Source organism: Desmodus rotundus, chromosome 2 (genome assembly GCF_022682495.2).
Source record: "Desmodus rotundus isolate HL8 chromosome 2, HLdesRot8A.1, whole genome shotgun sequence".
Classification (NCBI taxonomy): domain Eukaryota; kingdom Metazoa; phylum Chordata; class Mammalia; order Chiroptera; family Phyllostomidae; genus Desmodus; species Desmodus rotundus.
This window is the reverse complement of record NC_071388.1, coordinates 102,233,280-102,260,784: the sequence shown is the minus strand read 5'-3', so window position 1 is coordinate 102,260,784 and position 27,505 is coordinate 102,233,280. Positions and strand designations below refer to the sequence as shown.

The 27,505-nt window shown below is 47.5% G+C and overlaps 1 protein-coding gene across 4 annotated transcripts in view; it reads left to right on the top strand.

Moving 5' to 3' along the window:
• HEG1 (heart development protein with EGF like domains 1) overlaps positions 1 to 27,505 on the top strand; it is an 88,795-nt gene that overhangs the window by 10,293 nt on the left and 50,997 nt on the right. For all 4 annotated transcript variants that reach the window (XM_024577884.4, XM_045185772.3, XM_045185773.3 and 1 more), the window contains exons 2-5: positions 14,061 to 14,345; positions 15,997 to 16,293; positions 22,557 to 22,910; positions 23,767 to 24,114. In XM_024577884.4, the coding sequence (XP_024433652.2) occupies positions 14,061 to 14,345; positions 15,997 to 16,293; positions 22,557 to 22,910; positions 23,767 to 24,114 (1,284 nt within the window). The remainder of the gene's footprint in view (positions 1 to 14,060; positions 14,346 to 15,996; positions 16,294 to 22,556; positions 22,911 to 23,766; positions 24,115 to 27,505) is intronic.

The window sequence follows — 27,505 nt, the reverse complement described above, 5'->3', positions numbered from 1 at the left end:
GTCTAGAGGCTGTTAAAAATGGATGCTTTTTTTTTTTTTTGCTTTAATATTTTGGTGCTTGGGTACTTGTGCTTCATGGAATCTATTGTGGCTTCCCTGCCATGGTAAGAATGTTAGAGGAAAGCTCACAGCTCCAGTGGTATGGCAGGCATGCTCTGTGTCCCCGGTTCCTGGGGTTTGGGGGCATGAGGGGAGCCTCTGACCTCACTGGTGGACCCTGAATAACAGTGATTCCCACCTCCCTGTGCTGAAGAAGGGTTGGGCCCTGGAGGCAAGTTTCTGCTCAGGGTCTTTGCTGAGTTGGGAAATGAAGACCAAGGAGGAAGATGAGTGGTAAGAGGCCAGAGGCCAAAGTCAAGCTCACCAGCTGGTGCTGCGCCATCCCGGGCCAATCTGAACTGAAGCAGTCGCATTGGAGGAAGGAATAGCAAGAATATCAGGGAGAGGTGCCTGCTTGTAATCGAGGGGGATGTTGTTCTTTGCACAGGGTCGTGGCTAGTGATCATCGTATGTTAGGCCAGTACTGAAGACCACTCCTTTTTGCATCCCTGGGTGGCATGAGGAGACAGCAGCAGCTTCAACTTGGGGATCAGTTTCACTCCTGTAGCCTCTGGGGTGAGGCTATGTGGTGAACCTTTTTCTGGAATCCTCTTTTGCCAGGGTGTGGATGAGAGCCCTGCTGGCTTTGCAGTCACAGACCCGGGGAGCCAGCTGCGTCAGTTCCAACCCCAGCAGTGCTACTTGCCAGCTGTGGGACCTTGGTAGGTTCCTCAGCCTCTCTGTGCCATCAGTTTCTCATCTGTCAGGTGGGCTATTAACAGGCCCTAGTCGGGGGGTGTGGGTGTCACGTAACCCCTGGGAAGCAGAGTGCACAGTGCCTGGACAGGGGAGCTCTGCAAATGCTGGCAATGCTGATACTCCTGAAACCAGTGCCTCTTTATGCGGACATCGTATGGATGGCAGCACCTGCTTCATTTCCAGGCTTCCTGGGCAGGCGACAAGCTCTGAATGCAAAGGGCTCAAGTCTACCTTCCAAGGACCTCTGTTACCTGGTTCTTCCTCACCCTGGACCCCTGCCAACCTCACCCCTTGGTATTCCTAGAACTTTCTGCTCACCCTTAGCTTCAAGTGCAGAGAGGAAAGAGCAAAGATTTGAAGTGAGAGAAAATAAGTGCCACAACCCTCCACTTGTAGTCATCAAGGAGACCAGTGTAATACACATGAAGCAATTAGGATTAACCCCCCCCCCCCAGTATGTGAAGAGTTTGCTACAAAATAATAGGCCTTTGAAAATCAATCAGGGACCTGGAGCACGTTATGCTAAGTGAAATAAGCCAGTCAGAGAAAGACAAATACCAAATGATTTTATCATATATGGAATCTAATGAACAAACTGAACTAACAAGCAAAATAGAGACGGACTCATAGAGAGCAGGGTGACAGCTCTGGGGAGGGTTGGGGGGTGGAGGACCGAGCAAAAAAAAAGAAAAAAACTCATGGACACGGACAACAGTGGGCTGATTGAGGGGGAACGGGTGGGTGGGAGTGGAAGAGGGTATGGGGGGGATAAATGGTAATGGAAAGAACTATAATAAATAAATAAATAAATACTTCTGCATACAATTCAAGAAAACCAATCATACTGGGACCTTTGCAGCCAATGAGTGTTCCCCTTCTGCTCAGAACCTTTGGAGGTTACTGGCACGCGCCCCAGAAGCGTCGAAGGAGTGGGGGGCCACCTTCAGAGCCCGTGGGGGCCACAAGCCACTCCCCAGCGTTTCTTCGCAGTGAAACCTTCTGGGTCCGACATGACGTCAGACACCTCCATCTCCTGCAGCAGTCACTAGATGGGGCTTTGAATTTTTGTCTGTTTCCGAAATAATCCCAATCCATTATCAAGGGATGAAAATTTAGAAAACTCAAGAGAATATTCTGCAGACTCTATTGAAAATTGGAGAATTTTAGAAAACACCTTGAGCAATCACAGCATTGTTGGAATAAGTATGTCTTAACGGACCTCTTTGGAGAGGACCACGGCCCTTGGAGAGATGAATCCCTGTGGCTTGTTAGGCAGTGTTTGTGGTACAGTCGCTCTTGGTGGTAATGGAGTGCTGCAGCCCATGGCCGCCGGAAGAGGTAGGGAAGGGAGATGCCAGTGGCGACTCAAGAGCTCTGTTGGGGTCAGAGGACTGTTGGTCTTAACCCCTTCACTTTCCAGCTCAGTGTCATTGGGCAGCTACCTAATGTCTTTGGGTCTTACTTTCCTTGTGTTAAAAATGGGGATGATAATATCTATCTTGCTTCCTTAACAAGGCTTTTGAGGAAGACTACAAAAGCACTTTTAAGTGTGGATGTAGCAAATAATCTGAGTCATAATACTGCGAAGCGACTGTGACCTTGGGCAAGGCACTCACCTCTGAGCCTGTTTCCATGCCTGTAAAATGGAGAGGACAATCCCAGTTCTGTCCACTTGCCAGTGTTTTGCGGGGTGAAATCCACAGGGACGAGCTCAGGAGACCTGCGTGTGCGGTGCGTATGTCTGTCATTGATGCTTCCAGAACACGTAGGTGTCATTACCGTGCTGGGTGAGATGGGGCTTCCCGAAGAAAGTAGATGCGGGGGCGGGGAGGGGGTAGAAGGTTGGAAAGGAGGTGGAGAGAGGGAGAACATTCTAGGCAGTCTCAGTGGTCTTTTTCGGTCCATCTCCATGTCCTCTCAGCTGCCGCTGGTTGCCGTGATGAACTCTTCCCTTCTCTTCTCCCTCCCACCAACTGGGCTGTTCTTCACAGTTCTGCCCTTGGCCTTCCACCTCCAGCTCAGTTCCGTGAACCTTTACTGAGCACCACCCATGAGCCGAAGTCTTTCAAAGGGACATGGGAACGTAACCAAATAAGTTATAATTGTATAACAAGATGAACCAATAGCCGAGAGCGAGACTTCTCTCGGGGAAAGACTTTTTGGAAGTGGTGGCATCCAAAACCTGAACTACCTCTGTCTTGCCTTTTCTTACGCACACATATCACCATCGACTCTCCGTCCTTTTTTCCCTTCCTCCCTCCATTTCTCTTCCTTCCTTCTGAATCCTGTCAGGACACTTAATTCCATTTGCACAGTGAGCTCCGTAGGCTGTCCAGAAGGAATTCTCCATTTGCTTCAGGAGACTGCGGGGTGGGCCCAGGTGTCTTAGGGTGGCATTGTCCTTTCTGGCTTTCCTGTCTAAAGATTTTGCCGTTTCTTCAAAGCTCTCAGTCCTCGTTTTGCTCTCTCCTTTGTTATCCATTGCTCTCTCTCTATTTTTTAAAATTGGCCTTTTTTTTTGGAGTCAGACAGACCTGGGTTGGTGTCCTACCCTACTGTGTGCTTTGTGCCCGTGGGCGATGTACTTCCTCTCACCACACCCCAGAAAAGCCGGGATACTGATGGCACCTGCCTCCCAGGGCTGCAGTGAGGCTTACCTGGGACAGTCCACGTGAGGTGCTCAGCACGCTCCTGCAGAGGCCAGGCCACACGCGTGTGGGCTGCTATAATCAAAATCATCATAGTTACCCTATGCTGGTGGGTGTCCTTTTTTTTTTAATCCTCCCTATGTTTGTTTTTCCCTCCTATAAGTTCCTCCCTTTTGTTTTATTCTCTTTTCACCCCCTTCCTTTTTTCCCTCCCCTGTTTATTTCTTTTTCTTAACTGGCTTTGGTATACGACTGATTTTTAAAATATTCGTTATACATGAATTGACGATCAGGTGCCCTGGTCTTAATTTTAAAAGTCTATTTGATCTCTTTAAATAGCTGTTACTTCTCTGAGCCTGGAGGGTGCTGGCGGGCGCACAGTGAGTGCTGTTCTGTGAGAGGCAGTGACCGCGCTCCCTGCCCGCTTCCAGTTCAGGCCTCGGGCCTCTGCGCCACACCGTTCCACTGCGAACATTTTCCGACATGGTAAACTTACTAGGCAAACGACGTTTCTATGATTTCCTTGGAGTCCTGGGCTACTTCACACAGGTCTTAGAATAAATTAACCGTAGAACGTATAAAAGTCAGCTGCCAGTGCCGAGTGAGGGTGTGAAGCCCACGGCCACATCTTATTGAACTCGCCCAGCTGCCCTGGTAGCGGCCCCTCTTCCTGCCCCTCCTCCCCCCTTCCTCCTCGGAACCAGGATGTTTTCCTTGCCTTTTTATTGTTTCGCTAACCTGGCAGGCCTCCTTAGGTGGAGCCCTGCCACCGGGCTTCCTCTCTGGGTGTGAGCGAATGTTAGGGTGACGACAGGGGAGACCGGGAGTCCTGCTTGCACCCTGCCCTGGCTGCCCCACCTCCACCTCCAGGCACTGCAGGGAGTTGCCAGAAGAGTCTCCTCTCCAGCTCCCCTGCTGGGTGTTTCTTGTTCTTTTCCAGAGGCTGAGAGGGGAAAAGAAAATGGGGTACAATGTAGACACCCCCAGGCACAAGGTTAACTGAATGGGAATCGTCTGACCTTCGACCCTAGGGCTTTGTCTCAAGTTTATTTGTTTATTTTTAAACCCATAGAATCGCTTCTGAAGCAAAGAGCTTGAGGTCACTTCATGGTTCACCTTTCACTCCCGCCTGGGTAGGCGGCCTCCCTCCTCGGCCCCAGGCCACATCAGGGGTGATTCCCTTTCTGGAAGCTTGACCCCAGACTCAGGTCAGCCAATCCCTAGGTCACAGGTCGGTCCTGCAGGCCTGCCTTTCTCCCCAGAGGATGATCAGCAGGACAAAGGCTGACTATCTCCCAGGGAGGGGAGGTAATATGCCTTGTAAACTTTATACTTTTCATTACTAGAGGCTGTTTCAGGGAAATATTTTTTTAAAAAATCAGACCATCAAATCTCAAGTCCAAACACTTCTCAATGTGAACGGTTTTTCTTAGGACCTCTCCTTTCAGGGCAAGAACAAGGAAGGAAACCAAACTCCCCATGAGCCCTGGACAGTTCAGATCAAGGGCTGAGCCTTTTGTTCACACAAACTCATTTGGCTCCTAAACGTCCTCCGCCCAGAATCATTACATCCGCAGCAGCGTTTCAAAACACAGCCAAGAGCCGACCAGCTGAGTAGGAGGCTGCCTTTCTGGTGAGATCGCAGCCACCTGCCTCCACTCCCCCCAGGTTCCTGTGTGCCCCAAAATATCCCGCCGCCGGCCATCTGGCCTGAAGCCCCCTCCTTTAGAGGAGTCCGGGACCAACGCAGGGAGGCTGCGGGGCCCTGTGGTGGGAGGGCCGGGATCCGATCGGAGGAGAAGGCCGCAGCCCGGGAGGGAGGAGGGGGTTCTGGTTGCAGCCTGCGCCTTCTGAGCTCGGGGGCCCCTCTGAGGTGCTGGGCCCCTTCTCGCTCCCCAGTGGCATTGTAGGGCTTTGTTGACAGCTTCAGCTCTCTTGGAAGTGGTAAGCTCCTTCAGGCAGACGCTGCCTGGTCTTGTGTGTGGTGATGCTCAGAAAATATATATGTATTTGTATATATAAGTGTATATCCACACACTTAATTCTTGTTATATATGTCCCATACACACATAATGTCAGTTTACCGTGTCAGCCATTTTTAAGTGTACAAGTCGCCATGTTGCACCGATGTCATCACACCCATCTCCAGAACCCCAGATAGAAACTCGTTAAGTGGTGGCTCCTCATTCCTCCCTCCCCCAGCCCTTGCTGACCTCTGTTCTACTTTCTGTCTTTATGACTTTGCCTATTCTAGGTACTAAGTATAAGGAGAATCATACAGTATTTGTCCTATTTTGTCTGGGTTATTTCACTTACTCGTTTTCAAGGTTCCCCCATGTAGCATGTGTCAGAATTTCTTTCCTTGTTAAGGCCGAATAATATTCTATTATATATAAATACACTTTGTTTATCCACCTCTCCGCTGGTGGGCACTTGGGTTGCTTCCGCCTTGGGGCTTCGATGAACACGGGTGCGAGTGTATGTGTTTGGCTCCCTGCTTTCAATTCTTTTGTGTATAGACCTAGTGGGGGATCGATCGTACGGTGATTCTATGTTTAAGTTTTTGAGGAACCACCAAACTGTCTTCTACAGTGGCTGCATCATTGCCCCACTCTATGCCCCAGAAACCCAAGCTTGTGGCTGGCAGCACCTGACCCCTGGCCCGGGAGTAGGGGAGGCGCCCTGCTTGGGGGGTGGGGGGGAGTTGCCTCTGGGGATGACGCAGCACACTCCCCATCCACACCCACTCCACTACTCAGAAACTGTGCAAGTTGAAAGACCCCGATTCTCGGGGTGGGAGGGGATGAGGAGTTGACTCTGTAGCAGCTGCTCATTAGGAAATGCTACTCCTGGGCCTCGCTAGTATCCCTGATGATGCTGGTTCACAAACAGATGGTTTGGAGCATTAAAGACACTACAGAAGTGGAAGTTGTCCACTTTGAGGGTGGGGAAGCAGGCAAAGCAATAAAACTGTCTTGTTAATTTCATCTGCATTCCTGGTACAAGGGAAAGTGATGGCCTGACACGGGACTGAGTGCCCAGGGAAGGGTGTCTTCCAGCTCAGAAGATACCTGGGAAATTGGGACATCGAACCTCCAGTGTGAGGCTGGCCGGGTGGCTCAGTTGCCACAGGGTGTGAGGGGGATTTAGCATTGTCTCGGACCATCGGGGAGAGGGTTGGGTGAGGTGAGGAGTGCCAGCTTCGCGGAGCCTCGGGGTGCCCCTCCTGCCCCAGCATCTGCCCCTGAGCACCTGCAGGGGCACAACCTCTTCATTTCACTCCCCGTCTGGCCCAGGCTGTGCAGCCTGAGGCATCCCTTTCCATCTCTCCAGGGCCACTTCTCTTCCTCACCAAGAATACGAGCAGGCTCCCTGGACCCTCTCCCTACATGTGGTAGGTCCCTGTTCAGCCCTGTCCACTTTACCTGAATTACTCTCCCACTCAGGGTTTACACCTGTGCTGGACAGGGGGCCACACAGCAAACAAAACTCAACCGCTCTGGCCCTGAGCAGCTCAGGGCTTCTGAAGGGTTTGTCCTTTGATTTCAGTAAGTATTTTAGCATTTGACCCATTGTCCTCCTAAGATACAGCACGGAATGGTGCAAAGCACTTCCATGTTCACAGTCCATTGAGACCTTGAGTGGCAGAGGGAGGGGCTGGTGCCACGTCCCCCAGCCTCTCTGCTTTGTTAATCTCTTGTCTAAGGAATAGTTCAAGGGCAGTATGAGAGGTAGAGGGGCATCCAGAGTTAAATAGGGCACAGCAGGACACTGCTCTTTTGGAACTCCAGGCAAGTCAGGGACTTGTCATGCGGGAGGTGGTCGCCCTGTGCCCTAAGTCCCCCCTGCACCTGCCAGGAGGGTGTCATGGAGCAGAGCTAGAGCTAGGCACAAGCTGCCCCAGCAGCTGCTTAGCCAGCCTGTCCTTTCATCAGAATGCACTCCTCACTTCCAGGGGGACCTGGGGGCCTGCGTGGTGAAGGGGCTCCCACCTCTGGTACCAGCTCTGATCTGCTGCCTGGAGAAGGACCGGGAGACGGAGCCATGACTGGTTAGCAGTGCCTGCCAAAGCCGTGCCCACATGTGTCTGTGAGAAGTTGGTAGACTTCAGTTCACTGAATTGCCACAATGTGTATAGCACTCACTACGTGCCAGGGAGACACCATTCAGAGCTCTCACACGTGTGTACTGCCACAGCCCAGTGAGACAGGAACTCTTACTCTCCCCATTTTACAGGTGGAGAAGCCAAGGCACAGAGAAACTGTCTCATCTGGCTCTGCCTCTTACATAGGGTACCCAGGAGTCTCACCCAGACAGCCTGACCTTAACCACAATCCGTGTTTGCCACTGCCTGTCTTACTCAGAAATGAATTTCTAGACGCAGGCCTGGAGCCGGAAGCAGGCTCTTTTCCTTCTAGGTGAGAGGACCTTTGCACAGGGGACACGGATTCACAAGGTATGGGTAAAGCAAGCAACTTTTATGTTGCCTCCCGTGTTCCTGGGGGGAAAAGAAAAAATCCCTAGATAAAAAAGGACAAAAAGGTGAGAGTTTCTCACCAACTTAGGCAGCTGTGGCACCTGTGACTAGGGGGAAGCGGGGCGGGGGCGGGGGGAGGTGGCACCACAGACCAGCAGGTCTCTGCAGTGGCAGCACTGACCAGGGGTGTGTCTCGTCTCTGCTCTGGAGAGGTGGTCGCTGGCACCTTTCCTGGGTGAATGCCACCAGCCCAGGCCACGGCTGGTGCTGAGAGTGGTGAGGCATCTAGAGGCCGAGTGGCTCAGACAGAAGTAAACTCATCAGCCCTTCAGCTGAGCAGTCAGAGCCACTCACATGCTTATGTTTCAGAAACGGCACCAGAGCCCAGACCCACACACTGTCTTGTTAGCAGGTTGCATGAGCCAGCTTTATCGTTCCGTCCACAGGCTTTACCTGCTGTAGGGGCAGGTCTGGGCTCCAGAGAAAGCCCATTGCAAGGTGGCTTCCAGACCTGGAGATACCAAGATAGCAACCCTTTTTGTTCTTTCTCCTAGGAGATACATTTTTTTTAACAGATGTATTTTTACTAACACGGGATCATATGTTCCAAACCATTCTGTAATTTATATTTTTACTTAACAATAGAGGGTGAGCATAATACATATCTATTCTTGGTCAGTTCTTTAAAACTTTGTTGTCTCATAATTAAATTAACCAGCCCCCCCTATTGCAGAAATCTAGGTTATTTCCAATTTTCATTGTTATAGATAATGCTGTGATAAACTTCCTTATGCCTGAAACTTTGTGTACTTCCTTAATAATTTCCTTGGAATTAATTTTCAGAAATGGAATTCCTGGTTCAAAATATAGGCCCAGTTTTAAAGCTTTTGCGTCGGATGGCGAAGTTTCTCGGGAATGTGCCCACGGCGTTGCTACCAACACGGTGTGCGCGTGTCCGCTTCCTTTTTTTATTTTTTAAAACATTTTATTTTCAGTTAAAGTTTACATTCAATACTGTTTTTTATCAGTTTCAGAGGTAGCAGCGTAGTGGGTGGATAACTGTGTGCCCCTAAGTGGCACCGACGGCAGCAAATGTCCATTTTCTGTAGGTGCAGTGACACTAGATAATAATTGTTTAACTCTTCGCCAGTGTGATAGGAAAAGCAAATGTAAAAAAATTTAAAAAGGTCTTTTCTAGTCTGGATTTGTATTTTATTTCTTTCCAAGGACACTTTCATCTATTTATTCTCCACTTAGCACTCACTCGTGTGCTTTGCTTATGACCAGGACGCTTGGAGGGTGTGGAAAAGCTCTTCGTGTGCGAAGAGTGCTGACTTTCACCAGCACTGCAGACGCGGACGCCCGGTTGCGTGTTTTCCAAAGCCGCCTTAAAACCCTGGCCACTCCTGTCATCGTTTTCTGCTTCCCAGAATCAACCACTTTCAACCCTTTTAACTCATTCTTTTAGCAATTACGTCCATATCTCTAAATAACATGCTTCTGTTGCTATTTATTGATATATTCTGTTTTGGTTTTAGGCAATATTCATTGATTTCTCTCAATGGAAATTTTATATCATTTAGAAGTGATGTACTCTATTTCCATTCCTTAAGGTTAGACTGAGGAACCATATAATGCATCGCTGACACAATTTAAAGCTGCCTCTCTCCTGCAACATGCTTCTGATCCCTGCCCCCCCAATTTATGTGCTGTTGTTCCCCAGGATTTTCTCTGTCTTGTTTCATTAATTCCACAAATGAGAAATTAATTTATAAATCCAATATTTCTTTGGATTTATGCACATATTTACTGTTTTCTTTGCTCATCATTTCTTCTTCCATCTTATAGCTTTTGTCTAGGATTGGTTTTTTTCTGCTTGAAATAAATTCTCCATAATTTCCTTTAGTGGACATGGTGGATGAACTCAGATTTGAGTGAAATGTTTCTATTTTGAAACATAGTCTCAAGATGTTTTTCGAAGATAGCTTTGCGGAGTATTCAAGTCTAGTTTTATCTCTCTCAGCACATTGAAAATATTTATTCACTGTCTTTTGGCTTCCATGGTTGCTGGTGGGAACTCAGCAGTTTGTCAATTTCTGCAGGTGATTTGTCATTTATTTTGCTCTGGTGGGTTCTAAGACTTGGTTGTTTTTCTGTGGTTTTCTGCAGTCTCGTATAATAGGGGTGTATATTTCCTTTTAATTTAGCTTCCTAGGATTTGTTGGGCTTCTTTACTCTGAGGATTCGTACTTTTTATTAGTTCTGGAGAATCCTCAGCCATTATCCATTGAATATTGTTTTTCTCCTTTAGCTCTGTTGCCCTAGAACCCCAGGTAGGTTATACGTTGGGCTTTCTCACTCTGTCTTCCTTGTAGCTTCCGCTCTTTCGTGTATTGTCTTCGTATGTAATCTGGGCCCTCTCTTGTTGTCCGTCTTGTAATTCTTAACTCTCGTCACAGCCATATCTAATCTGCTGTTGAGTTTCCTAATTTCAGTTACTATATTTTTCATTTCTAGAATTTCCATTTAGATTTTTAAAAAAATATCTTTGGACATTATTTATAGTCTTTTTTCTCTCATTTTTTTATTTCATACTTATTTTCATGTAGTTTTATATACTTATACTTTTTGTCTGATAATTGTAGTATTTGAAGTCTTTGCTTACCCAGTTTGCTGACTTTTGTCCATGGGTGCTCTTTCTCCTCTCATATTTCGTGATTTTTTTGGACTGATCTCTTATTTCTGCCCAGTACCCGAAGGCACTATGTATCAGGACACTGTCCCCTCCATTAACAGGACCTCTGTGTGTTTGCGTGTGTGCGTTTGAGATGGAACTTAAATACCATGAAATTCACCCTTTTGAAGCACATAATTAAGTGCTTCTTAGTAAAGTCACAAGGCTCAAGACCACTTTAAGCACAGGCTTGGTTGGAGGTGTAGCCAACACAGGTAGGTATTGTGAGTTTGTGCTCTGTGTGCACGTGAGGGCCAGCTTTACGGTTACAGATTCTTGGCTGAGATTTCTTTTTCTTTCACCTAAAACCAAGGTTGAAGGGCCTTGCTCTTTCCCCCGCGTTTCCTCCTGCCGGGCATGTTGGTGTCTCTTTGCCTGACGCCTAAGGTAAAGGTCCCAGGAGCTTATGCGGGAGCTTCCTCTCAGACTCCCTCCTTGAGAGTTTTGTCTCCAGTCTCTTGCATCCTCGTAGCTGTCAGAACAGAATTTCAAGGTCACAAATGTTGAGCAGGTGCCTCAGGGAAGCCACTAGCTTCAGAGTTAGCTCAGCCCCCTGAATTCTAGCTCTTGCTCCATTTTTGGCCTCAGGAGATTTGATTCTTTACTTACTTGTCAACCCAGCAATACACATAGAAATCTTTTTGAATCTTTTATTCAGCATTTTTTTAGTGGCAAGGTTGTTTGGGATACCGCAGGACTGTTGTCTACCTTTTCACTTTGTTGGCAGCGTGCATTTTTTTCTCCGTCCATCTTTTGTCAGCCCTCCAGGCAGAGAGTGTGTTTGGTGCTAGCCACACTCCTGCCGCGGCCACTCTTCCCCTTTTAAAAGGAGCCTGCGGTGGAATTCCTTAACTTGACTGGGATCTGGGACTGCCACTCCTTATCCCTAAAGAAGGAGACATTGCTGCTTCCTCAGAGGCCCAGCTACATAAGTCTCACATTCGTCTTAGGGAATAATAGAGCTAAATTCATTTCCTTATCTTTGCTTATGGCCTGCCAGCTTTGGGGCATGGGGTTTCAGTCCCTCTGTCTCCCCGCAATCATTTTTTTCTAGCTTCTTTTGAGAATAATTTCTCTCATTATACCAAGAGGATAGAGAAAGCATCCTCAAACCCTTTCACCTCCTTTTGGGAGGCCAGCTTGCCTGGGCAGCTCAGATAGGAAGAACAAAGGGAACATGTCCTATGGGTCACTCCTATTCACAACCCCAGAGTCTCAGGTTCAATTTAGTGACTTTGCAGCTGCTCCTGGAAACATCCCTCCACATCCTATTTCTGGGTAAGTTTGTGCTTCCCTGTCTGGGGCTGGGCCCCAGATGAGCCCAAATGCCTGGACAACATCCCTCCCCCTTCAGGAAGCTTCTGTTAATTATCACTGACAGGAAACAGAAGAGGAAGCATGAAAACAGTAATCTCAAGGGATTGGGGGAGGAAATGATTCCCTTAGGAAAGTTTGTTAGAATCTCTTATGGAAGTTTTTGTAATCACCACCCTTCCAACCACACTGCTTCTGCTAGGAGTTCGTCCAGAGTGGGAAAATGTTGAGAATGACTGACCTAGAATCGCACTGACCAGTATGGTAGCCCCTGGCCACGTGTAGCTATTGAGCTCTTCAAGCATGGCCAGTAAATTAGCCACTGGGTTGCAAAGGTTCAAGACAAAAAATGCAAAATACCGCAATAATTTTTATATCAATTAAATATTGCAGTGGTATTATTTTTTAATCGTTACCTGAAGATATGTTTATTAAGAGAAAAAGAGTGAGAAACAGCGATCGGTTGCCTCCCGTACGTGCCCAGCCTAGGATCAAACCTGCAGCCAAGGTGTGTGCCTCGACCAGAAATCAAACCTGCAAGCTTTTAGTATACGGGTTGATGCTCCAACCAGCTGAGCCACCCAGCCAGGGCACAATTTTGGATATGTCAGATTAAATAAAATAGTCATTAAAGTTAATTCCATCTGTCAATTTTTCCTTTTTAAAATGTAGCTACTAGAAAATTTAAAGTTACATCTGTGACATGCCTTCTCGGGTTGGATTTGGGTGTCCCACCCACCTGCCCTAACTCAGAACTCCCTGCCTTTACAAATGACCTTGTTACTACAAGGTGATTTCCTCTGTGCCCAATTTTACCCTCAACTTTAACTTCATCCTTACAATATTTTTAACTAATGCCCTTTTTGTGATCATCTTGGGCGATATGGAAGTAAATGATCACTTAACACTTTTTCTAATATAAATACATTCCTAATTTATAATCTTCAAGTAACAATTCTTACTAATAAGCAACATTTCGCAGCACCTCTGAACTGGAAATAGGGGAGGACAGGGGGGTTTGCTCTAACACTCCTCTTCAGCACTTCAGCTTCCAGCTCAGCACAGCCAGGAGCGCGGGGGCTTGGGCTTTGAGCAGGAACGTGACCACGCGGGGCCTCCGTTGCGTTCCAGGCAAAGTGGGGAGAACAAGGGTGCCTCCCTCCAACGGGGGCAGGGACTAAATGAACAAGTGCGTGTTAAGGGCTCACGCCAGAGTTTGGCACATACACACGATTGCTTTGATCACTATTTTTAACAAAACGAGACCATACTCTAAATTCTATTTGGAAGCCTGTTGTTTTAACTCAGTGGTACCTGTAGACTGTCTTTGTTTTATTTTATAACACAATTTTAATGTCATAGTATCCTTTCATATGGATATACTGCAACTGGTTTAACTGACCTGCTGTAGGAATTTTAGGTCCGTCCTTTCTTCCTTTCACTTTTTCCTCCCTCTCTTCTCTCCCCTTCTGTCTCTCTCTCTCTCCTTCCTTCCTTCCTTCCTTCCTTCCTTCCTTCCTTCCTTCCTTCCTTCCTTCCTTCCTTCCTTCCTTCCTATGAAGTTACTGCACCAAACCTATTTACATTAATAAGGTTTTGGTGATATTGCCAGATTCTGCACATGTTTTCCCAGAATTGTTCATGTCCCACCTCCTGCCTACAAGAGTAAGTGTCAGGATTAAGGTCTGCCAGCTTTTCCCCACCACCATTGAGAAGACACAGCCTTGGTGCTGATGAAGAGCTTCCGTCTCTCCACTCACACCTGACCCTCGTTCCCCGTGCCCTCCTCTGAGCCTGCCCAGGTGACGGAGGTTGAAGTCTTCTTCCCAGAGTCCCACGTTGAGCTCCGTTAATTTTCATCATTTATTCCACTTATGGTGAAATGTGATCCTATATACCATTGTTGCTTTATAATTTCCTCCACTGGATTGATTGTAAGAATAATTACTGTGGGGAAAAAAGAAAGGTGAAACCAGTCCACTTGAATCCACTTCTTACAGACAAAGCTGCTGTGGTGGTGCTTCTGAAGGGTCATTTCTCTTTTCGGAAGGCAGCGCCTTCTCACTGATCTGTTTTCTGATTGTTTCAGCTGCTGTAAGGAACTACAGGCCAGAAAGCAGAGCTGAGCCACAGGTGGAAAACATCCCCCCTGATCAGAATCAAGCAGACTTCTTTGCAGTGGCCCCCAAAGGCCGTGTGATGGTCCAGACCCCCGGCAAGAGCCACACTCCTTTAGATGCTGCAGGAAACTTTACTCCTCAAACTGGAACAGTGGGTGCTGGAGAAAGAAACAACTCCTTGAGAGCAAATGTCACCACTTTCCCCGTTGGGTCTGAGAAAGCAACAGCCCTGACTTCCCAGAGCAGCACCTTAGGTGAGTTAGTGCCGATGACGCTCATTCCATTTAGGTGTGTCCCGTGCTGGAAAACACAGCTGCTGCCAGTCTCCCCCCACCCCCGCCCCCCTCCGGAGCCTCAGCACCATCTCAGTGTCCTGGGCTGGGGATCAGGCACTCTGCAGTTACCTGAGTTCTAAGTATAAACCAGTCAAGGGTGCAGATTTGCTGAGGGGCCTGTCCAGTCCCATAGAATCTATACTCTATGGCCAGTGGGAATCTAAACAGCAGCCAGCGAACCCGACACACACTGCAGATATCAGAGGTGCCAGGTGTGGTGGGATGCGCAGCTGCGTGTTTGTGTTGGTGTGGCTCAGGTGGCTATTCTGGCTTCAGTCTGCACAGCTGGTCCTTTGCCATTTTTAGCAAAGGATTTCAAGATGGGGCTGGGGCTGGATGAACAAGATTTGATTGCGGAAGGGAAGACAGAAAACCAATGCTGATTAGGTCCCTACTACATACCAACATGTCTAGTCTCTCAGTTGTCACAGTAAGCCAATGAAGTCACATTATTCTCACCTTAGGAATTTGGAAATTGAAGTTCAGAGAAGTCAACCCACAGCTAACAGGTTTCAGAGCTGGGATTTGAGCCTAAGTCTGTGTCTGAGCGAGGTGGGAGGGCAGCTGAGGAGCGGGTGCCTGGACCTCGTGAGTCCAGGAGAGAAGTGTGGGCTCTCTGTGGGGCAGCAAGGCCAGCAGCCGCCCTGGGGGGAGGGCGTAAGTCACCCACAGAGGAGAGGGCCAGTGGGTAGGAGGGCTGTGCGGGTGGGTTAGGGACAACCATGGAGGACCTTAAGAGGCTGGCAGTTTAGATTTGGCATAGTGGCAAGAGTCATGAAGGTTTTTGAACCAGGCAGTGACAGGATTAGAGTGAATTTCAGGAGGATGCACCTGGCAGACAGGTGTAAGATGTCTGGGGAGAGAGACGGGTTGAAGGGAAGGAACCTGGAGTTGGGGGACCCCCGACAGATAGAGAAATCCAGACCCCGGGTGCTGAAATGTGGCCTGGTGGCCTCGAGGATGGAGAGGAAGGGACGGATAGAGACTCTTCACGAAGGAAAATCAGCAGGACTTGGTCATGGCCTAAAAGTAAACAAAGCACCGAAGATGCCCCTAGTTTCACACCCTGGTGCCGGGAGGCCTGCTTGGAGCGCTCAGTTCTGTGGAGAGTATGTATGAGAGTGTTTTGTGTTTCGTTCCCGAGTAATGGAGTTAGATCTTAGAGCCGCTGTGCAGAGTGCTGCCTGGGAGTGCTGGTCTTCTGGGTATTGGAAATTTCGTTTATGCTGAATCGAACTAAATTCTTAACCAACTCTGTGGAATGTGAACGATGAGTCCTGCAGATCAGAAACCAATCTCTGACCCCCTATCATCCGATACTCAGCTCTGTTGGGCCCGTTCTCTGGTACTTTCACCACAGGATGCGAAGGCCTTGTCTGTGAGATCCAAAGACAGTCTTCGTCTTTGTGGTCTCTCATTCAGGGCTTAGCTTTTCATTGAATAAGTAATTGCTCCTGACTTCCTCCCATGTCTGTGTATGTTACAGAGGTCAGCACGGAGCCCACTTAGAGATTATTCAGACATTTGGAGGTCTCCTGGTGGAACTTTAATTGTTGCTGTCTTCTTTCAGCCTTGGGAAGGCTTCCCCTGCCATCCAGCAGTACAGGGTCAGAGGGAAGAAGTGCCCCTTCTCACACAGAGAGCAGGACGTCCTGGGGTTCCCCGACCAGGGGGAAGGGGCTCCCTGAAGAAGTGACTGTGCGTACCCAAGTGGCCACTTCTGTTTTGAGCCAGTCCTCTCTTCCTGCTTTGGAGATGGGAGAAGAGACCACACTCTCCAGGAAGAGAAATTCCTCAGAACCGGAGCTCCCTGGGCTGCATTTCTCCAGGACATCGGCTTACTCTTCTCCCTCAGATCAGTCTGCAAGTGAGTACCCCTATCCCAGCTTAACCCTCTGAAGTCATTCAGAATAGAACTAAGTAGACATGTAGAGCTAGACATACTTGTCACATGAACTAAGGGAAAAAGACATTAAGTACAAATGCAAAGTATTTGGGGTGAAAGTACAACCCACGCAATTTATCTCAGTATTGAAGTTTATCTTTAAAATATGTTTTCTTTGCCCTGGCCGGGTGACTTAGTTGGTTGGAGCATTGCCCCACACACCAAAAGTTTGCAGGCTCGATTCCCAGTCAGGATACATACCTAGGTTGTGGGTTTGATCCCCAGTTGGGGAGCGTACAGAAGGCAACCAATCGATCTTTCTCTCCCCACCCTCTTTAAAATCAATCAATAATTTTTTTTTAAGCCCTGGCTGGTGTGGCTCAGTGGATTGAGTGCTGACCTGTAAACCAAAGGGCTGTGGGTTTGATTCCCAGTCAGGGCACATGCGTAGGGCATGGGCCAGGTCCCCAGTAGGGGGCACATGAGAGGCAACCACACATTGATACTTCTCTTCCTCTCTAGCTCCCTCACTTCCCCTCTGTCTAAAAATAAATGAAATCTTAAAAAAAATTTTTAAAATGTTTTCTTTAACTGTATAAAGAGGAAAATAATAGAGCTTTCTATTGGTGGCTGCTCTAGAGCTTTCTGTCCTCCAACCCCTGCTTTTCCCTTTTCCACCATGTACACACAAACACACACAGCAAAGATTAAGTGTTGTTGGTGTGAATTCTTGCACAAGAGGCCACATGCTAGGTGAATGAAATGGTGAGCATTTTACCCTTTGATTAGGAGTTAGGTTTATACTTCTTCATAATTGCAAAAGTTTCTTCTAATGGCAAAGATAACATATGCATTTTTCTAGGCATCATTTTTTTTTTAAAAAAACATCTAATACAGGTGTTCGCAAGGCTACAAAAGTAGAGTATTCACCTCTTTGTCATTCTAGGTCCTAGCTGTCGGTTGTCTCGCTCAGGTGTTTCCTTCCATCTCTGTGCAGCCTTTCCTCAGCCCCTGATCCTCGGTGTCTTGGTGTCTCGGACGTGTTATCACACCAGGTTACCTAGTGCGTGTCTGCCCAGGTGGATTGTAACCCTTTCGAGGGCATAGGCTGTGTCTAACACTTCTCTTAGGTTTCCCATTGCCCTGGATCAAGGTACATGTGGTTAGTAATGGGGGTAGCATGTTCCCGTATATCACAGGGCTCACCCGGCCTGGGCCAAAGAAAATATTGGAAACTCTGCCTCCCTCTCTTCTTTGAAGTTACTTCGAGTCGGTGAACGTTGCATGTGTTTTCTTCCCCATGCCAGAGGGAGCAGGACAGGGAGGGTTAGGAATACTCTCGGGAAATGGAAGTTAGGTTGCCCTAGGAATTGCCACTTCAAAAAGTTTTGAAGGTCAGGGGTTTTGAGAAGTGCTTTTTGCAAGACTAGGGGTTTGGGCTTATGTCATCAGTACAGAAACTGAATCCAGAGGTCCTTTCGGTGACGCCCATTTAAAGCTACCAGTTCCTCTCCCATATATTCTGTACGTCGTTTCCTGCTGCTGAGTATGTATATGTATAATTTATGATTCGTGTTTTTCGGAGATTGCCTTTTAAGATTATTCTTAAACATGGGTTAGATCAGATAAGAGCTATGATCCTTTCCAGCTTCCAAGTTCTGTGGTTCAGTGATTTACCACCAGCTTCACTAAATGGTGGAAAGGAAGCATTTTCTAAGCTACACTTTGGTTCTGGTCAGGGTCATTCAATATTTATAATTTAAATTCAACCCACTACTGTGGTATATTTGAAAATCAGCCTATGTTTCTAGCTGTACTGCACTTGACTCTGTAGTCCTCTGTATTTTCAACATTAAAAATAAAATTGGTCCTCAAATTCTTTGAGCATTCATCATTTCAGAACCTTATACTTTTAAAAAAAGATTTTACTTATTTACTTTGAGAGAGAGGGAAGGGAGAAAGAGAGGGAGAGAAACATTGATCGGTTGCTTCTCATACATGCCCCCCGCAACCCAGGCATGTGCCCTGACTGGGAATCAAACCAGCGACTTTTCCCTTTGCAGGATGCCACCCAACCAACTGAGCCACACCAGTCAGAGCAGAACCCTATACTTTTAACAAAGAACAGTGCCCTATCTTTCCAATTCTTGAGTCTTTCACTGAGCACTTCTCTCCCTTCTCAGCAAACTGGGTGTTCTGTGCTAGGTAGAGTCCCACCTCCTTCTTAGATGCTGAAGAGGGCGTTGGCTGCTATTAAATGAGGAGATAGCCAGGCATCCAGGAAGTCTGGATCCAGCCTCCGGCCTCCAGCCTCCCTGTGGGAGTACTGAGGGGAGGGGACGTGCACAAGGACCTGAAGCCAATGGGAAAACAAAGTTCTGCTGCATTTTTGAGGCTGGGCTAGTACGCCCTCCCCTGCTCGCCAGGGCCCTGGTATACCTCCTTCCTCCCTTTAAATCTGCATCTTGAGACTTTACTGTCCCTTTCTGCCCATGGGAGCCAGCAGCTCTATGCTGGCAGGGCTTGTCGGAGGCAGGCCAGAGTCGCCCGGCCCAGCTGGCCCATGTGTGGAATCGGGTGCAGAGGAAGTGTGGCGGTGGCATGTGTCTTTTGACCCGTGGCCACTCCGTACACTAGTAGATGTGACTCAGTGAGAGCCCAGGCTCTTAGACTGGCCAGAGGAGCGGTGCTGCCCACCGGGTGATTACTGGGGTGGCCCAGGGAGAGTGGGGCTCCTCATTTGAAACATGAAAGGATTGGATCAGATGATCCTAAAGATTCTTTCTAGCTCCAGCATCTGTTGCCCCAAACACATCAGTCTTTGTATTCTGTGTCTCCTTTCACTCCTCACCCTGCTGCACAGAAACAGCCATGCAGCACAACCTCTCCCGAGGCTCGGGCGGGCCAGCTGTTACCCGCTTCCAAGCAGAAATCGTGTGCCAGCCAATGTATGCTTGAAAGCAGGTGTAGGCCCAGAGAGCTGAATCAGATTTAAAAAAGAGACTGGAAGCTGTCTGAAATGGTTTTTCTTGCTGCTTTGTATCTTTCTTTACTTTCCATAATGACCGTGTATTATTTGATCACAAGGGGAAAAAGTAAGTAAAGCAACTGACAGGGGAAAAAGGTTCTCTTCTGAAGGTGGAAAGAGAGATGTGTGTGTTGAATTGTGTGAGAGCAGCTAGAGGTGAGCACTAAATTTACTACTGAGCTTCCTGGAAACCAGGGCACAAAGGGAGACCGGGTGGGGCCTGACATTGTGGTCTGATGAGTAAGCACAGTTCCACGGGCCTAAGTGTTTTGTGGGCACCACATTCTAAGAAGAATATTTATATAAGGAAGGTTGAGAACTATAATAGAAAATGCCATCAATTTCTGTTGTGTGCAGACTATACTAATGTTCTTTAAAAGGTGATATTTTATATAGATTCTCAATTGGAGCTGAGGGTATAATACTGGATCTCCATCATGAAAGTATCTCTGTGGGGAGTGAGCTCATGTGGCCCAGGTGAATTGCTTTGTGGTGGTCTGACGAAGAGAGCATAACTAACCCAGAAGATTGTAGAGTTAGCATGTCTTTCTCAAATATCGGCTGCTTCAGCTAGGTTTTTGGCAGGGTCTGGGTAGCGGTCGAGCCAAGGCTGAGCATTCTGATGCATGCACGAAGCTCCCATGTTTGTGCTGCGGCTGGAGACTGGCCGTGTGTTTTACCAGAGGCGTGGCCATTCTTCCCATCTCCTGTAATAAACGCAGGGGGCTTTGCCTGTTTCTGCTCCCAAGTCAACGGTCTTCCCGTTTCTGATTTGCTGCTTTAAGGGTAGAAATGAAGGAAGGGCGACTACTAACTAATCAATACAGCTGGCCTGTTAATTAGAAACACGGTAGGAAATTTCCCCTCCGTGTAGTTAGCAGGTGCTCATTCAGTGATTAAGTGCTGATTGTAGATTAGTTTGACGAAACATTTTGCCTTTGGATGAAGGGGCACTGGCTCTACAGTGGTCTTCACTGCTTCCGAACTTTACTGTGAGGACTGAGTGAGATCGTGTATGCAGAGCACTTACTTAGCGCAGCGTATAAAGGAGCGGATGTGGTATGGCACGTCGTAATTGGTCTGTAAACGGCAGCTTTGAATAATGACGACAATGAGTTGTGAAGCACGTGTTCCACGGAGCCCTCGGGGTCAGGGAGAACAGCCGCTTTCTTTCTGTGATTGTAGCATCTGTGACTTTTGTAATTGTATTTCTGTGGCCACTGATTTGCTAGAAGGTATTCAGGCTGAGTCCGATATAACCGCCACTGTACACTGGATGGATGAGATAATGCCATTCACTGGGGACAAAAGTGCTTTGGAAGAGCACCCAGCAGCCCAAGGAGGCTGTAACTCGGTGGAGTTAGACGATAACTGTAACGAAGTTGGGCCCGAGCAGCTGAGTGGTTGAGGGAGGATTCGGATGTATCTATATTAAGCTTTCCTTTTTTATATTAATGTGTTTTTGTTTTGTTTTTTTAAATGAAGGATGCCATTTATTTTTTTAATATATTTATTGATTTTAGAGAGAGGGGAACGGGGTGGGGGGGGAGAGAGAACAAAACATCGATGTGAGACAGAAACATCACTCGATTGCCTCCCTTACACACCCTGACCAGGGACCAAACCCGTAGTCTAGGTGTGTGTCCTGACTGGGAATCGAACCTGAGACCGTCTGTGTATGAGACCATGCTCCGGCCAACTGAGCCACACTAGCCAGGGCAGTGCGTTTTTGTTTTTCAGTAGGGGTGGGCTTAGGTAAGCTGGGACTCCATTTGTGTGCCTGGGTCTTTTCTCTTCTTCTAATTGCTAATTGTATGGATCGCCCACGTCTTCCTTTTGTCTTCATTAACGTCCCGTGACCAGAGCTGCCGGCCATGTTCGGGCATAGTTGGTTCTGTGGTCTGTACGTGAGTAAAAGGGGCCTTTGTGTTTCCTATGCTCTTTTTCTAGTTATATTTAATATTTATTTGTGCTTCTGGTCAGAACTGTACACAGGACAGGTCTTCAAGGAACCATTTAAAATGAGAACTTCCTTCTCTTTCTGGGCCATCATCAACAGCTTGAAACCTTTCATTATAAGGTATAGAGTCCTTTTTTATTATTTTTGGCCTAAAAAGAACAATAACACTCTTTTTTCTTGCCTTTGGATCTTGCCTGCCGTGTCTGTCACCACTCAACGAGCTTCCCTGCGTCACTGAGGCGTGGAGTGAGGGTTTCCGTGTGCGCCTGCGGTCTGTGCTCGGCCCCTTGGGAAAGGTCTCTGTGAGAGGGGCTACGAGCTCCCGCGCCTTGTGCAGCAGGTTGTGCGTTTTAAACGGTGGTGTACGGTTCCGTTCTTAGAGGTTCTTGATGATTGATCCAGTCTCTGCCATCCAGTTCATCAGAAACACTGTTCCCCACCTGGAGTCCTGGGTCTGCCGGGGCCCGTGGAGGAGAATGTAAACGTGAGGGCTGGCCTCCAAAGCCTGAAGAGGCCAAGCACAATAATGGAGCCCGTTTGCTTTTGGCTGGAATTAAATCGAATCAGTGGGGTAACACTGACTATCTCCTGCTGATCGGAAGCTCTGTTACTTAATAAATGCATTGCAGTTAATAATCTTCCCAAACAGAAGGTTTATGGTGGCCATGAGGTGGGAAGTAACAGAGTACCCCTTGGTGGTGACAAGGCTGGGGGCTGTTTCTCTGGGCTGGTGCTGCTTCTGTGGTGCAGAGCCCGGGCCTCCTCACGGGTAAGCTGGTGGGAGCTGGGGACTCTGGAACAGCCCTCTTTTATCCATTTTGTGTACGGCTTTTCCTCTGTAATGGCACTTGAACAAAATGTTACAACTACTAAAGTAAAACAAACAAAATCCTGTCCTATATCACAATGGCCTGTCCTATATAAGCTCTAAGGTGAATTCAAGAGTAGAAGCTTTACCTTCCACTATAAAATCCAAGGCAAATAATGTCTAGAGGCTCTCTTTCTTTTATCTTTCACTTAGCTTGAGCAGAAGCTTTTCATTGTGCTCAGTGAAGGACGTCACCGCGTCTCCAATTAGCTCTGTGAGAAATCGAGCAAGGGAGGAGAGAGTAAATGAGTGTGTCAAATGTGTTTATGTCAGGTCCACATCATCTAGATTTACCTACCAAAATGTAATAGACATTATTTGTATCTAGATGCATCCCTGATTTTCTTAACCCTGCTGGTTAGTCTTAAGCATATGTTTTTCTGTCTTAGCATCTGGAATTACGGAGGGGCTGAGCAACTCCACTGCTCTCTGGAGCCCCTTCGTCAGTCGGACAAAGAGAGTCCATGCTGCCACAACACTTCCCAGTGATGACCCGAGGGTGGTCCAGTCCTCACCTGTCAGTCTGGGGCCGCTGAACGAAACAGAGAGTTTCCCTGAGGACGCTGAAGTTACCACGACTTCAGCACCAGTCCGTTCTTCACCGTCTGATGCAGAGTGGAGAAGAAACACGGGGGCCATGCGGAATCCAGGGCGTGGGGAATTCACTGAGCCGTCCGCAGGAAATGCGGTTGGCCTTTCATCTTCCGAGGGCTCGGTAGGATTTTGGCAGAATGATTCCCCAAGTAAGTATTCAATTTTGCTTGATCTATTACGGATATTTAAAAATTCTTGGATTTGCTTAGCGACGGCTTCAAGATCATTTGCAGCCTCTAAGAAAAACGAGCGTCCTTGGGTGACACCATCTCCTTTATCTAGTATGTCACATTGCCACATTTTGATTTTCGTCCTTACGAAAACATCGTGAAGTCTTCCGACAGGCATCATTCCTCCTGCTTCTTTTGTAGAGGAGGAAGGAAACCAAGGGTCTGGGACGTGAGGTGAGCAGAGACTCAGCCCCTGAGCCCTCGCTGTCACCGCAGCATCATCTCCAAAGTGAGACCTGTCCTGCCTGTGAAACTACTTTGTTACTCTGTAGATCATCTTTAGAACTGTACTGTGCACATACAAATACATCCCCTGGATTCATGATTTTAATGTACTCTCCATACTTTATTTCTTGTTTGCTCTACTTCAAAATTAGAATAATCTATTAATAACAGAACTGTTTTTAAAAAATGGTTCTGACTAAGACTGTATTTGGTATACCGTATTTGTTAGACATAACACACTCCCTCCCTGGACCACATTTGGGGAGAGAATAAAACACTCAAGCTTATTAATTACTTTGCTGCTTTGTTCATGCTGTTTAAAAGCTCCCCCTCTTCACTAACGTTTACTCTTAGCATTGGTATCCTATTGACGCCGAAACATTTAGAATCAATTATGTAGGATGTGCAAATGCATGTCAGCGCACACATAACACGTTCTATGCAAGGCCACTGCACAGGGGTCTTTGCTGAGAGAAGACTCGCTTCTCAGTGGTGGAGGGGTCTCTTTCACACCCATGTAACGGCAGCCTTTTTCTCTGACATCTTACAGGCTTGGGAGGACAGCAGCAGGCCAGCAGCCCTCCTACGGAACACGGAAGCCCCCTGTATCAGACTGAGCCTATGTCTGGGCCAGTCCCGCTGGGCAGAGCGGGAGGGAGCACTGCACGCTGGGTGTTGACCAGCAGCAAGACATATGCAGAGGGGACAGCAAGCTCTACTTCCTATGCTAAAGTTGAGAATGCTTCAGTTTTGACCCAGTTCTCAGCCTCTGCCCCACAGTCTGGAGGGAGTGACACAGCGCCGGGTGAGAAGAGTTACTCTGCGCCGGCCACCGAGGCTTTGTCCTCGTCCTCCTCAGAAAGCCTGGAGTCCTCAGCACCACGCGGGGAACGCTCGAGTGAGTTTCCACTTCATAGAACTGCCCGCGTGGAGGGCACAGGGCCTTACCAGGCTTGTGATCTTCTGTGGCATAGTAAGGCCATGTGTTAATGAAATGGCTTTCTCCTCCAGCTTCATTATTCCCAGGCCATTCTTCTGGCTGGTAGATACAGAGGCACCAGCATGTCCCACAGTTTTTCTGGTACATCTCCACAGACTTGCTATTGCCACCTGCCCATCCCACACAGAGTTCAGGGACCTCTCTGTCCATGTCCTTCCGCTCCCTCTAGCCCACCTCACACCCCATACCTGCCTCGTCACACAGCTTCTGGAAGGTTGTCCGAGAAACTCTCTTTAAAATAGCTTTATTGAGATACAGTTCACATTCCATACAATTCTCCCATGTAAAGAGTATGATTTAAACTGGTTTTTAGTACATGCACAAAGCTGCGTAACCATCACCACTGTCTTATTCCAGAAGACCTTCATCACTCAGAAAGAAACCCGGCGCCAGAAGTCGCTCCCCATTCTCTCTTCCTCTCAGCCTCTGACAGCCACTGGTTTACTTTTTGGATGTGCCCATTGTAGACATTTCATATAAGTGGAATCACTTGACACGCGGCTGGCGTACTGTCTTCAAGGTTCATCCATGCCGTGTGACATGTGTCATACTTCACCCTTTTTGTGGCTGAGTCATACTCCATTGTGTGCACGTCCCACAGTTTGTTTACCTTTTTATCAGTTGATGGATGTGGAGGTTTTTAACAAGTCTTTTGGCTGTTATTAATAACACTATTGTGAACATCCCAGTGCAAGCTTTTGTGTGAACATGTATTTTCAGTTCTCTTGGATTGCTGGGTTAAATAGTTATTCTATTTTTAACCTTTTGAAGAACTGCCAATCTGTTCCAAAGTGGTCGCACCACGTTATCCCCTGACCAGTAATGTACAAAGGTTCCAGTTTCTCAGCACCTTTGCCAACGCTTGTTGTTATCCGTCTTCTCTGACTCTCGCCGCCCCAGTGGGTGAGACGTGGTGTCTCAGTGTGGTTTTGACTTGCGCCTTCCCGTCGAGCACCTTTTCCTGTGCTCATTGGCCCTTTGCATATCTTCTTAGGAAATGTCCATTCAGATCTTCTGACTATTTTTAAATTGTGTTATTTGTCTTTCTTTCAGTTATAAGAGCTCTTTGCATATTCTGGATCAGCCTCTTATCAGATACATGATTTGAAGGCATTTTTGCCCATCCTGTGGGTTGTCTTTTCACTTTCTTCGTGGCATTATTTGAAGCATGAAAGTTTTTAATTTTGATGAAGTCCAATATACCGATTTGAGAAAACTTTTTTTGATGTTCCTTTCTAATGATGATTTTGTATAATTTTTAAAAACCATTCTCAGCAGCCTTATCCATGTGAATTGTATGCTGACTAAAGCAAAAATGCATTAATGTATCATATAAACTTACATTAGGTTTAAATTCTTACCTCTTCACCACTAATAATAACATCTGCATGTCCCCATATGTGCATCCTAATTGGTGAGGAAAATTAGCACGTATTACTCACGTTATGTGAGGAAACATGATTGTCATGAAAGAACACCATAATCGTGGGTGGAAGATATTCATGCTCCTTCATGTCTGTGCGTGGAAAATGCATTATCTGTCTCTCAGACAAAAGGCATGATTTTCCACCCTCACAATTGTGGGGCTCAGCCTAGTTACTCTGCAGTTAACGCCCAGGTGGGTCTAGTAGAAATCGGGAGCGGATCCTGGGGTTGGGTTATAAAGTGCTGGGTACAGAATACCCTCATTCCTGGAACCACCTCACTGTGGGTTCACATAATGCTTTATCTTGTCTCCCGTGAATGCCCAAAGCTGATTCTGCCATCTCGGAACAGCCTTTCAGAGTTCGCCTGCTGTTCCTCGCAGGGACTCAGGTGCAGCCCCTCTGTTTCAGGTCACGACTCCCCACAGAGTTAAGTCTGCCAGCCTCACGGGGTGGTTTGCCTAAATTTTGTCTGACGGAGCCCAATGATCTCCCATCCCAGGCCTTGCCCTGTTTGCCTAGGGAACTTGTGCTCAGATTCGCTCAGCTCTGAAGCCCCTACTGGTGGATCTTCCAGGGGTCTCTTAAGCCCTGAGTCAAGTATCATCTTTCCCTGGTTCCCGGCTTTCTCAGTGCTGCGCCGGGTCACTGTCGTATCCCTGTCTCCACACTCATTTCTGTCAGTGAACTTGAACTTCTCACGAAGTGAACTTACCTAACACTCTGCTTTACATCTGTTTTCCATCAGGTTGTCTCCATGGGGTATCAAGAGCTAGTCTGGTCTGGGAATAGGAATGAGAACCAGGAAAAGAGCCTGTTTTCTCATAGAGCCAGATTATGAAGTATTTAGGCCAAGAAAAGTTGGACCTCCCTCCCATGTCCAAGAAAGGAAGAAAAGGATATTTATTCATGTGTCACCTGTCCCTATGCTATCCCCACCAAGAAAATGAAACAAATACACTTAAAAAACACACACAAAAACCCCAAGCCCACCTGGAACCTCTGATCACAATGCTGTTTCTCACAGATGTGTTAAGGTGGAGAACAAACACTACAGAATGGCAGGCCCTGGGTCAGGTCACACATCACCGGGGCCACCGGGGGTAAAAGCCTTTGGAGTAATGTGGGCCTCCCACTAGGTCTTGTCAAAAGGTCTAAAGCCCCAGTAGGGTTGTTAGTCGTTAGCCCACCATTCACCTCCCCTGTGGCCACCACCCATTTCCCTGACACAAACTCAATTTATTACGATACCTCCAAGCAGAATACAGTACTGAGCCTGTTCAGTTTAGTAACAAACCTGCCCATAAATCCGGGTCGCCTGCACACATGCCGATCCGCAGTGCTCCCTGAGCTTTCAGTCACGGGTAGGCGTCTGCAGGAACCCAACGTTTGGTTTTCTCAGAAAAAGACCCTGAGAAAGCCTAGGGAAGCATCTGGGCAACGAAGTCCAGGAAGTGAGGCTTATTCCTGAGACTCAAGTCCATGCCTTTGTCTCCTGCATTGGCTGGTCATCCCCTTTTCAATCTTCCTTTTTTCCCTTTTTATTAAATTCAGTGGTATAACACTGGTTAACGAAATTATACAGGTGCACAGCTCCACAGCACATCATGTGTGTATGTATTTAGTGTTTACCACCCCACGTCAGGTTTCCTTCCATCACTGCTTACCCCCTCTACCCTCTTCCACTTCCTTCTGCCACCCTGCCCCGCAGTCACTCTGTTGTTCACGTCCATGAGTTTCTCCTGTTTCTTCTTTTTTGCCCAATCTCTCAATTCCGCAAATCCCCCAACAGCTGTCAGCCCACTTTTTATCTGTGAGTCTGTCTCGACTTTGCTTTGTAGTTTACTTTGTTCATTAGATTCCAC